Genomic DNA, 12,479 nt, shown 5'->3' with positions numbered 1-12,479 from the left:
TGCGTAGAGGTGGATCAGAGACTCACCAGCAGCAAGAGCGACATCATTGATGTATACAGAGAAGAGAGTCGGCCCAAGAATTGAACCCTGTGGCACCCCCATAGCGACTGCCAGAGGCCCGGACAACAGGCCCTCCGATTTGACACACTGAACTCTATCAGAGAAGTAGTTGGTGAACCAGGCGAGGCAATCATTTGAGAAACCAAGGCTATCGAGACTGCCGATGAGGATGTGGTGATTGACAGAGTCGAAAGTCAAATTTATCAACCCATGGAGGTCTGGATTTGGAGTCACACTCAAAATTAAAGTGGAAAACCATACTACAGGCTGATCCAACTTTGATGTAATGTCCTTAAAACAAGTCAAAATGAGGCTCAGTAGTGTGTGTGGCCTCCACGTGCCTGTATGACCTCCCTACAACGCTTGGGCATGCTCCTGATGAGGTGGCAGATGGTCTCCTGAGGGATCTCCTCCTGGACCTGGACTAAAGCATCTGCTAACTCCTGGACAGTCTGTGGTGCAACGTGGCGTTGGTGGATGGAGCTCGACATGATGTCCCAGATGTGCTCAATTGGATTCAGGTCTGGGGAACGGGCCGGCCAGTCCATAGCATCAATGCCTTCCTCTTGCAGGAACTGCTGACACACTCCAGCCACATGCGCTCTAGCATTGTCTTGCATTAGGAGGAACCCAGGGCCAACCGCACCAGCATATGGTCTCACAAGGGGTCTGAGGATCTCATCTCGGTACCTAATGGCAGTCAGGCTACCTCTGGCGAGCACATGGAGGTTGTGCGGCCCCCCAAAGAAATGCCACCCCACACCATGACTGACCCACCGCCAAACCGGTCATGCTGGAGGATGTTGCAGGCAGCAGAACGTTCTCCACAGCGTCTCCACTCTGTCACATGTGCTCAGTGTGAACCTGCTTTCATCTGTGAAGAGCACAGGGCGCTAGTGGCGAATTTGCCAATCTTGGTGCTGTAAGCACAACCCCACCTGTGAACGTCGGGCCCTCATACCACCCTCATGGAGTCTGTTTCTGACCGTTTGAGCAGACATGCACATTTGTGGCCTGCTGGAGGTCATTTTGCAGGGCTCTGGCAGTGCTCCTCGCACAAAGGCGGAGGTAGCGGTCCTGCTGCTGGGTTGTTGCCCTCCTACGGCCTCCTCCACGTCTCCTGATGTACTGGCCTGTCTCCTGGTAGCGCCTCCATGCTCTGGACACTACGCTGACAGACACAGCAAACCTTCTTGCCACAGGTCGCATTGATGTGCCATCCTGGATGAGCTGCACTACCTGAGTCACTTGTGTGGGCTGTAGACTCAGTCTCATGCTACCACTAGAGTGAAAGCACCGCCAGCATTCAAAAGTGGCCAAAACACCAGCGAGGAAGCATAGGAACTGAGAAGTGGTCACCACCTGCAGAACCACTCCTTTATTGGGAGTGTCTTGCTAATTGCCTATAATTTCCACCTGTTGTCTATTCCATTTGCACAACAGCATGTGAAATTTATTGTCAATCAGTGTTGCTTCCTAAGTGGACAGTTTGATTTCACAGAAGTGTGATTGACTTGGAGTTACATTGTGTTGTTTAAGTGTTCCCTTTATTTTTTTGAGCAGTATATAAACACACACACACACACGTGTGTGTGTATATGTATATACAGACGTGTGTGTGTATATATAATATATATACAGACGTGTGTGTGTGTATATGGATACATATATATACACACATATAATAGATATTGAATCAAAAACCAACATTTCAACATCTTTATTAAGCCAAGTATATCATAAATAAAAAAAAGTGCTTAGAAAAAATAAACAGGTTTAGAATTTTTTTATACAACTATGTACAGACAAAGTTCGCTTTGTGTCAAGGTAACAGAACAATGTTCATTCAATACGCAGTGAAATAAACAGTCCTACGGCAACACACTGCATTTATTCAGTACTCTGGGGCAGAGACCCTTCCAAACCCAAAACATGTAGATTGTGTCCTTTGTTGCATGCACTGCCAGCTCAGTGCCCTAAAAAGGGGTTGCACAGCATGAGTTGGAAACCAAGAGCAAGTTACAATATCCATACTAGCATACCACTTATAATGAAACACTCTATTGGCCATGCATTCTACGTGGTTTACTACAGTCAGTGCTTGACTTGGGCCAGAACAAACAGAAAAAGAGTCCCAATACCTCAAGCACTGGCTGAAGTAGTTATTGTAAGAGAGCCCAAACATTTTCTTCTCTTGTTTATGTCATGGTGAGCCACTGAGGTAATATACCTGTGAGAGACAGGGGAGAGGATTGGTCACTGTTAGGTAAGTAGAAGAGGAACACACAGAAAGGTAAAGGACAACAATTTGAGCATAGGCTACGACCAGGTATTGTACTGTAAGCTTCATGCCCGTTTAAAATTAGTGGGTGTTCACTACCGAATATAAACCAGGTTAATATTTGACATCACCACATTTTTTTTCATTAGCATTTTGATTATACATGTATATGAATATACATGAATACATATACAAATTGGGTTGTAAAATTATAGCTGACTTATCAAAGCAGTTTTTATCACCTCAAACCAGATTACATTCCCCAGTATTAAAGTCTGGATAATCAAGAACAAAACGGCACAAAAACAATAGTGGAAAAAAGTATACCTGGCAGACTAAAAACATCTTTCATTATTTCTTTCTAGAGGGGTGCAACAAGATATGTTTTCACAGAAATTAAATTCTAATTTCAAGTACAGGGGAGAAATTAGTGGAGAACCAGTTTAAAAGGTAGACTCAGCGATATGACGGAGTTGCAGAAAGTAAACAGCATTGTGGGTCAATTTCCAACTAAGAGCGTTGAAGCGCGAGGCTCAGCGTCTCCGCTATTTTTGTGCCCTGGCTACCACGCTGTAATAGCGTGAATTTATCCCGTACGCACATACTGTGTGTGTTGACTGTGTGAAATCGAAGTCTTGCATCTCAATATCTGCAGTGGTGATCGTAACAACGTTACTTCGCTGAGTCTACCTTTATTAAAACCATAAGTGAAAGTATCCTTTAGGGTAGTTGAACAGCACCTTCATATAAGTACAACAAAAGGAACAACAACCTGAACCTGCTCATAAGAGTCTCTGGCCATGTCCTAAATGTCACCCCATTCCCTATTGGCCCTGTTCTAAAGTAGTGCACTATGTATGGAACAGGGTGTCATTTGGGACACATTCTGTTATAATGGTCTCCATAATATCAACATGGGCAATTAAAATATAGCTGCTCTAAAATGTATACTGGAGGTGGCTAGGGTCAAAGTAAAAAAACAAAACACAACAGGCTTTTTAAATTTTAAGTACAGCAATGCTCACGCTTATGGCCATTGAAAATAAGGTGCTAAAATCGTTTTCTCCTCAACTCGAGTGTAGCCTTGTACTGTCATAGCTACAGTACAATAACATGGAATTCCTCTTAAAACAGAGTAATCTGAATGATGACAAACTGAAATGAAGTACATAATCAACCCCATCTCTGGTCTAAGTGATAAGCACCACAACTGTGGAATATTTACCTTCATTTTCAGCAGAGGCCATTGGCAACTGATTCAAGAACGTAGACAAACCAAGCGAGTGGCCCATGAGATGGTGTAATGTCACCAGTGGCTTAAAGTACTGAGGTCTGAATCAACTGGGTTTCTTTGCAGGCCTAGAATAGATGCCTGTAGCGGTACACCATCGAATTTAGGAAAACCTACTCTGGGATATGTCCACCAGTCTGTCTTTAAATTAAAAAGCATCATATCAGTCCGTCTTTAAATTAAACTATCTACGGAGGGTTCCGAATCGGAGGGTGCGATTCGTCAGTACTTATCGGTAACGCCACCCTTATGACCACGTCATTGCGTCTCCCAGTCTCCCTTGAAGAATTCAAGTACTCCAACATGGTGTCTGTTTGCTAGGTTGGTCTTCTAGTTGAGGAAGCGGCGGCAGCGCCTGGCGGTACAGTTGCAGTGCAGCTTGCTGCTGTCGTCCTCGATGGGGAACTTGTAGTCGTAGGTGAGCTCCTCGCCGCGGTAGATCTTACGCAGGGCGAAGATGACGATGTGCTTGTGGCTGTCGACGAGGATGACACGCGAGTAGCAGTTGGGCTCGCACGAGTGGTTGATGAAACGGGCGGCGTTGCCGTGCATGGTGGCGTCAACCACATCAAAGTCATCAATGCGGAACATGTAACAGCCGATGCCCTGACAAGGAGATGAGAGGGTTTTAGAAGACAAAGATGAGAGAGTACTTTATTAATCCGCCAAAGGGGACATTTTTTGTGCTAGCTATAAAAACAACAAATACACAACCGAGACACTAAAATCCACACATCATGAATGCAAGTGCTCAGATTAAAATGTATCATCGCAAATGTTAAAATATATTTAGTTATTGAATGAAATGAGATACATTTAATTTCAGAAAATACAGCTATTGCTGTATTTTCCTTTGTATTCAACCTAAACATCCGCAGCACAACCAGTTTCTGTAAACTGCTTTAAGGCATTTTTATTAACTCCGGTGATTTTGTTGACCAACCTTGCTGTCATAGTATTTCTCTCTCTTGTCTGTGAGAACCGCACGGATGACATTGCCTGCGTACTCGATCACCATCTCCCCTGCCTCAATGTTCCTCTTGCAGAACAGACCACGTCCGTGAATTTCAGACCTAGGATAAGGAAAATATATATTTTTTAAACAGTGAAAGAGAAAAAAAAAGTATGAAGTATTTTTCCCCCAACAAAACAAAGTAATCATAATAATATTAGAACTTTTTAAAATGTAGTTTCTTAGTGACCTGTAAACCCCCACCCCCACTATTTTTCCCCCAACAAAACAAAGTAATCATAATAATATTAGAACTTTTTAAAATGTAGTTTCTTAGTGACCTGTAAACCCCCACCCCCACTATTTTTCCCCCAACAAAACAAAGTAATCATAATAATATTAGAACTTTTTAAAATGTAGTTTCTTAGTGACCTGTAAACCCCCACCCCCACTATTTTTCACCCAACAAAACAAAGTAATCATAATAATATTAGAACTTTTTAAAATGTAGTTTCTTAGTGACCTGTAAACCCCCACTGCTTCCTTGGAGGTCTTCTCCAGGTGTCTGAAGCGCATGGCCATGGGAAGCTCTGTGCTGGTGGCTCGTCTATGAGATGGGAACATGGAGAATACTGTAGGTTAGAACTTACAAATAGAACTTACAAATACAATTAAATTACAGCGTGAACTCAATGGTAATTGTGGAGTTGTCTAACCTGGTGGATTTCAGTAGGACGTCATCGTCCTCCTCCTCACATGGCGTCGACATGAGGTCAGGCAGCTGTCTGTGTTGAGACGCCAAGAAGTTGAACATGTCGAAGGTTGACTTCCTGTGAGGGGACAGAGGCAGAGAGGGAGTTAGTCATAACTACAGTAATGCAATGTTATAAATGTAGGGGATGTAGAATTCAGGTTACAAAATAGAAATTCAGATTGAATTACATAAGCTTAAAAATGAGAATCACCTCTACATTCCAATAAGAGATAAAGTTATGGAATGGCCCAGACATCAAAATGCCTATTTTAACCACAGACATCAGTGCTTGGTTCTTACCGCGTGTAGACCTCAGCGCGGGCGCAACCGCTGGGGTTGATGGGCAGCTCGTCGTCAGGGGTGTCGGAGTGGTGGAAGCGGAAGCGGTGTTGTTTACAGCTGGCGGCACCCTGCAGCTGCTCCAGTAGGAAGATGACAGCGTCGTGGAGCAGGCCCAGAACCCGCGCCCCGATCACCCCGCCCAGGGGTAACGCCTTCAGATGGAACCCTGCTCGGGCCTCCAGGACGCCGTCGATCACCGCTCGCCACGCCACTGAGGGAGCGAGAGTAGAGAAAAAAGGTGGATATGAATAACAAAATAAAATGCTATACTACATAGGGTCGGTTTACTGGACACACATTAAGCCTAGTCCTGGACTTAAAAGCCAGTTCAACAGATTCTGCATAGAAAATGCTTTTGCATACAAATAGGAATAGCTACAGTGGCTTGCGAAAGTATATAACCCCCTTGGCATTTTTCCTATTTTGTTGCCTTACAACCTGGAATTAAAATATATTTTTGCGGGGTTTGCATCATTTGATTTACACAACATGCCTACCACTTTGAAGATGCAACATTTTTTGGGGGGTGAAATAAGACAAACTGAACTTATGTGCATAACTATTCACCCCCCAATATTTTGTAGCAATTACAGCTGCAAGTCTCAAATCTCTGGAAGACAAACAGGTTTCCCTCAAGAATTTCCTTGTATTTTGCACCATCCATCATTTCTTCAAATCTGACCAGTTTCCCAGTCCCTGCCAATGAAAAACATCCCCACAGCATGATGCTGCCACCACCATGCTTCATCAGGGTTATGAGAGGTGTTGTGTTTGCGCCAGACATAGCATTTTCCTTGATGGTCAAAAATCTCAATTTGAGTCTCATCTGACCAGAGTACCTTTTTCCATATGTTTGGGGAGTCTTCCACATGCCTTTTGCGGAACACCAAACGTGTTTGCTTATTTTTTTATTTAAGCAATGGCCTTTTTCTGGTCACTCTTCTGTAAAGCCCAGCTCTGTGGAGTTTATGGCTTAAAGTGGTCCAATGGACAGATACTCCAATCTCCGCTGTGGAGCTTTGCAGCTCCTTCAGGGTCAACTTTGGTCTCCTGTTGCCCCTCTGATTAATGCCTCTCTGATTTAATGCCCTTCCTGCCCGGCCCATGAGTTTTGGTGGGCGGCCCTCTCTTGGCAGGTTTGTTGTGGTGCCATATTCTTCACATTTTTTATAACGATTTAATGGTGTTCTGTGGGATGTTCAAAGTTTTGGATATTTTTTTGAACCCAACCCTGATCTGTACTTCTCCACAACTTTGTCCCTGACCTGTTTGGCGAGCTCCTTGGTCTTCATGGTGCCCCTTGCTTAGTGGTGTTGCAGACTCTGGGGCCTTTCAGAGCAGGTGTATATATACACTGAGATCATGTGACACTTAAAGTCCACCTGTGTGCAATTAACTAATTAGGTGATTTCTGAAGGTAATTGGATGCACCAGATCTTATTTAAGGGCTTCATAGCAAAGGGATATGCACGCACCACTTTTCCGTACATTTTTTTTCATTTCACCAATTTGGACTATTTTGTGTATGTCCATTACATTTAATCCAAATAAAAATAAATTTAAATTACAGGTTGTAATGCAAAATAGTTACTTTTGCAAGGCACTGTATAGCTTAAACTAAACAGCTACTGTTTCTGTAGTTGGGCTGAGATTCTTACCCTCTATGCTGTCTGCCTGTACATGGAAGCCGTCGTCACTGGTGATCTCAAAGCGCAGGTGGGGCTGGTTCCTATGGACAAAACTGGTCTTGTCCTGTTTAGGTGGCGACGTGTCCTCGTCAGAGCTGAAACCTGAGAGGTTTGAAGTGTGTTAAGACAGGAAGGTTACATAAAAATAAAAAATAAAATCATAAATGAGAAATATTTATTAACAGAATAAATTTAAAATATTGGTTTTGGGTGTTTGTTTGTTTTAAGAGTAAAACCACTCAATGCTGAATGTATACAATGTTGCCCACCTGAGTAGGGGCCCCAGTCAGAGAGATCTCCATGGCGGGCACTGACCCAGACGTGGGTTTTCCCATGGATGTTACTGTTACTCTGAGTGGTGCTGCGGTTGGGCTGACATGCCATCTGAGGTATGGGAGGTGGTCTATAAGACAGGACACACAGACATGGTGTTATATTAAGAGTTTAGATATCCCTATTCTACTGAAGGCTTCAAAGGGAAGACCCCCATGAAAAGGACAAAAATGATTGGGATCTTATTGGCATTGGGCCAACCATATACACAATTGCAAATACCACTCAATTGGGCAGCTGTTGGTCAAAAATATATTGCAAGTGGAACATGTCAAATGCCGAGTGTTATAAACCAAAAATCCAAAAGGTGGTTTAGTGCCACCTGAAAGTCAGGTCTCAAGAGTGAAATCTTCAAAATGTTAAAACCTTGTAAAAGGTGTTTCAATTTTGGTCAATTATACATATATAGGAACCATATGGACATTTTTCCTATTTCATGCAAGTTGTCATAAGGCCTATGTTTTGTCCATTTGCCATATATGATCATAGGAAGTCGGGTTCTGAATCCAAAAGTCACAGAACCATGTCCAAATGGCATATATAGGTATTGAAAGTAATACATCAGGATGTTATGTCCATTTGCCATATATGATCATAGGAAGTTGGCTTCCGAACCCAAAAGTCAGTGAACCGTGTACAAATGGCATATATAATGTCGAGATGGCCTATATACTGACCAAATGATATATCACTATGTTAAGCCTTGAATCAACCTAGAAGGTATATTTGTCATGTTTGATCATAGGAAGTCAGAATTTCTCGTTGGTGTTGATTCAACATCCTTATGGATATACATTGACAATGGACACTGTCAACTTGCAGAAGAGCATGTTCACACTGACAATATAGCATGTGTAACGGACACTATCCAATAGCAATATATTGGCAATGGACACTGTTCAACTGCAGTATAACATGTTAAGACTGGCAATGTATTATATGCATTGGATGCTGTCCATTAGCAATACATTAAAATGGGAATTTACCATCATGAATTGAACATGCTCTAATATATTGCTGAAATGCCCAATTGTCTGGTTCGCTGAACTCGGGATGGCCTAGCAGTGATAGTGGTTCCTCTCCATCGCTCGTTGGTGTTGATGTCATCCTGTCCATTTGGTGATGGTAAATCCCTAATTAAATGTATTGGAAATGTACACTGTCCATTAGCAATACATTACAATGGGCATTTACCATCACAAATTAGATATGCTCTAATATATTGCTGAAATGACCAAATGACTGGCTCGTTGAACTCGGGTGGCCTAGCAATGATAGTGGTTCCTCTCCATCGCTCGTTGGTGTTGATTTCAGCCTGTCCATTTGATGATGGTAAATCACTGTTTAAACGTATTGGAAATAGACACTGCCCCTATGACCCAAATGTAAGGCACTTCCGGTTGTCACAGGAAGCTGAGAGTAAACATATCCTCATTGTGACACCCGTATACAGAATCCTGAGTGTCAAGTCTTTACCTTTTGCGTGTAGGGGGAAGTATTTTTGTTTTTGGCTAAAAAACGTAACCATTTGAAACTGCCTATTTCTCAGCCCCAGAAACTAGAATATGCATATAATTGTCAGATTAGGATAGAAAACATTCTAAAGTTTCCAAAACTGTAAAAATATTGTCTGAGTATAACAGAACTGATATTGCAGGCAAAAACCAGAGGAAAATCCTAGTCAAGGACCATATCACCTCCACCCTACCTGACACTACTCCTGTAGAAGTTAAGGATGATCAATGGAAAAAGGATGCACCTGAGCTCAATTTCCAATGTCATAGCAAAGTGTCTGAATACTTATGTAAATAAGGTATCCGTTTTTTTTAAATGTTTAATACATTTGTTACAACAACAAAAACTTTTCGCTTTGTCATTATGGGGTAGTGTGTGTAGATTGATGAAACATATTTTTATTTAATCCATTTTAGTATAAGGCTGTAACGTAACAAAATGTGGGAAAAAAGTGGTCTGAATACTTTCCGGAATGCACTGTATGTATGGAGACCCTTATGGGTTATGGAGGAGAGAAAAAAACAGCCAGGCTAATCAGTTCCTTCAGTTTTTTCATTAGTTTCCTCAATATAAAAAGTAGATCACTCAATTGTATTAATCCATTGCTTGAATTTGTTCCCTCAATCATGTTGGGGCAGCGTAGCCTAGTGGTTAGAGCGTTGGACTAGTAACCAAAAGGTTGCAAGATCAAATCCCCGAGCTGACTAGTTACATATCTGTCGTTCTGCCCCTGAACAAGGCAGTTAACCCACAGTTCCTAGGCCGTCATTCAAAATAAGAATTTGTTCTTAACTGACTTGCCTAGTCAAATAAAATAAAAATAAAATAGTCCTCAGAATCGGCATTCTGTCTCTCTGCAACCATTTCCCAGAATTTCAGAAGCATGCTGCTGCTGTGTATGTGCGACTGCGCTGCAAGGCATCTTGCTCGCTATAGCTGTATAGTGACTTAGCCAACCATGCACAGATTGATGGTTTAAAGAGGCTCTGGCTCTATGTTCATAACAAAAACTGACCGCTATTCGCTTTGTTGCGATGACAGTACGGTCACCTGCATATTAGCTAATTACCATGCTAGGATGGTAACGAACTCCCCTGGAGTATAGAAAGGCTATAGATCAAGGAGCTGAGCCAGAAATAATTCCTGCCTAGCTCTGGGATGAGAGCGCTTCATTGCACCTGTTAACACTGAAGCCTCTTGGAAACTATGCACACTACATTTGCATTGCCTTTCTGCCTCCGATGAGTCACATGCACAATTGTTAAGTCAAAAACACATCCAGGCGCTTGGCTGGTGCCATGTTTTAGTGGATGTATAGACCAAACTGCAGGAAGCCGGTAACACACAGGGTCGAAGGGATGAGAGGCGCTCAAAATGGACAACTGTTCATGTTGTCCAAGTGTATGAATAGGAGTTTGCACAAAGTGTATTTGGTTTGCATTATAAACATGCATCATTCAATTATGACTCCTGGCTTTTTAGGCTGTTGAAATTACTTAGCCCAATTAAGGGATTTTAATTGCTATATTTGCCCTTATAGGCATATGAAAACACAAACTAAGCTATTGAATGGGCACTGATCATCACCATTTGAAGCATGCAGAGGACAATACAGTGCCACTGACACAGCCCGCTACCAAAACCTGTGGACTTTCCTTAACTGTAGCTAACGTGAGTAAAAAATTTAAACGTGTAAACCCTCGCAAGGCTGCAGGCCCAGACGGCACCCCCAGCCGCGTCCTCAGAGCATGCGCAGACCAGCTGGCTGGTGTGTTTACGGACATATTCAATCAATCCTTATCCCAATCTGCTGTTCCCACATGCTTCAAGAGGGCCACCATTGTTCCTGTTCCCAAAAAAGCTAAGGTAACTGAGCTAAACGACTACCGCCCCGTAGCACTCACTTCCGTCATAATGAAGTGCTTTGAGAGACTAGTCAAGGACCATATCACCTCCACCCTACCTGACACCCAAGACCCACTCCAATTTGCTTACCACCCCAATCGCAACCACACTGCATTCTGCCCTAACCCTTCTGGACAAGAGGAATACCTATGTAAGAAAGCTGTTCATCGACTACAGCTCAGCATTTAACACCATAGCACCCTCCAAACTCGTCATCAAGCTCGAGACCCTGGGTCTCGACCCCGCCCTGTGCAACTGGGTCCTGGACTTCCTGACGGGCCGCCCCCCAGGTGGTGAGGGTAGGTAACAACATCTCCACCCCGCTGATCCTCAACACTGGGGCCCCACAAGAGTGCGTGCTCAGCCCTCTCCTGTACTTCCTGTTCACCCACGACTGCGTGGCCATGCACGCCTCTGATAAGGGAATTTTGATCAATAATGACTAATTATGTATACATTTCAATCAGGACTGACTAATCAGAATACTATTATATTACTGTATATGTATGAATATAACGTGTGTAAATATAATCAAGAATTAGAACAATGACTGTCTGTTCCTTGGTAGAAATAAATGAACTTATAGCCAGACTGGCTAGAATGCTTATCTACACAGGCAGACCTGGGCTCTGTTCATAAATTATCTTAATAGGGAGAGACGCTGGTGAGAAAGCTTGAGAACCATACAGCCATTGTACTGGAGCGGAGATGACACGGGCTAGTACTAAAACTAATGACGTCATATTCAGTTTATAACCTGGGGTAAAATGTATAATGGGCAGTACTCTCGAGAATAAACGCTGCTGGTTGACTTTTAAGACTGGTCTCTGTCCATTTTATACAAATAAGAGTCATACAAATTCTTTTGAATTGACAGAGTTTAATTTTAATTGGGTATTAAAACAGAGGAATATAATTCCTGTAACAGCCTCCAACTCAAATCATTAGGTTTGCGGACGACACTAGTGGTAGGCTTGATTACCAACAACAACGGGACGGCCTACAGGGAGTGTGGTGTCAGGAAAATAACCTCACACCCAACGTCAACAAAACAAAGGAGATGATTGTGGACTTCAGGAAAGAGCAGAGGGAGCACCCTCCTATCCGCATCGACGGGACAGTATTGGAGAGGGTAGTAAGTGTTAAGTTCCTCGGCGTACACATCACAGACAAACTGAATTGGTCCACCCACACAGACAGCGTTGTGAAGAAGGCGCTGAAGGAGGCTGAAGAAATGTGGCTTGTCACCAAAAGCACACAAACTTCTACAGATGCACAATCGAGAGCATCCTGTCGGGCTGTATCACCGCCTGGTACGGCAACTGCTCCGCCCACAATCGTAAGCCTCTCCAGAGGGT

At 43.1% G+C, this 12,479-nt stretch overlaps 1 protein-coding gene across 2 annotated transcripts in view; it reads right to left on the bottom strand.

Moving 5' to 3' along the window:
• Positions 1-1,765: 1,765 nt before the first annotated feature.
• The window catches only part of LOC139391633 (histone-lysine N-methyltransferase 2B-like), an 83,400-nt gene continuing 72,686 nt past the window's right edge, over positions 1,766-12,479 (bottom strand). The window contains exons 31-38 of one of the 2 annotated variants that reach the window (XR_011629585.1): positions 7,638-7,771; positions 7,339-7,470; positions 5,639-5,891; positions 5,301-5,414; positions 5,108-5,191; positions 4,576-4,705; positions 3,567-4,238; positions 1,766-2,290 (exon numbers count right to left, since the gene is read on the bottom strand). Coding sequence is in view for 1 of the 2 variants with exons in the window: in XM_071139019.1 (XP_070995120.1) it covers positions 3,963-4,238; positions 4,576-4,705; positions 5,108-5,191; positions 5,301-5,414; positions 5,639-5,891; positions 7,339-7,470; positions 7,638-7,771 (1,123 nt within the window). In the remaining variant the exon portion in view is untranslated. Of the gene's footprint in view, positions 4,239-4,575; positions 4,706-5,107; positions 5,192-5,300; positions 5,415-5,638; positions 5,892-7,338; positions 7,471-7,637; positions 7,772-12,479 lie in introns of both variants that reach the window. The other variant, XM_071139019.1, reaches the window with a different exon arrangement.

Source organism: Oncorhynchus clarkii, chromosome 32 (assembly GCF_045791955.1).
Source record: "Oncorhynchus clarkii lewisi isolate Uvic-CL-2024 chromosome 32, UVic_Ocla_1.0, whole genome shotgun sequence".
NCBI classification, from domain to species: domain Eukaryota; kingdom Metazoa; phylum Chordata; class Actinopteri; order Salmoniformes; family Salmonidae; genus Oncorhynchus; species Oncorhynchus clarkii.
This window is presented reverse-complemented; position numbering and strand designations above follow the sequence as displayed.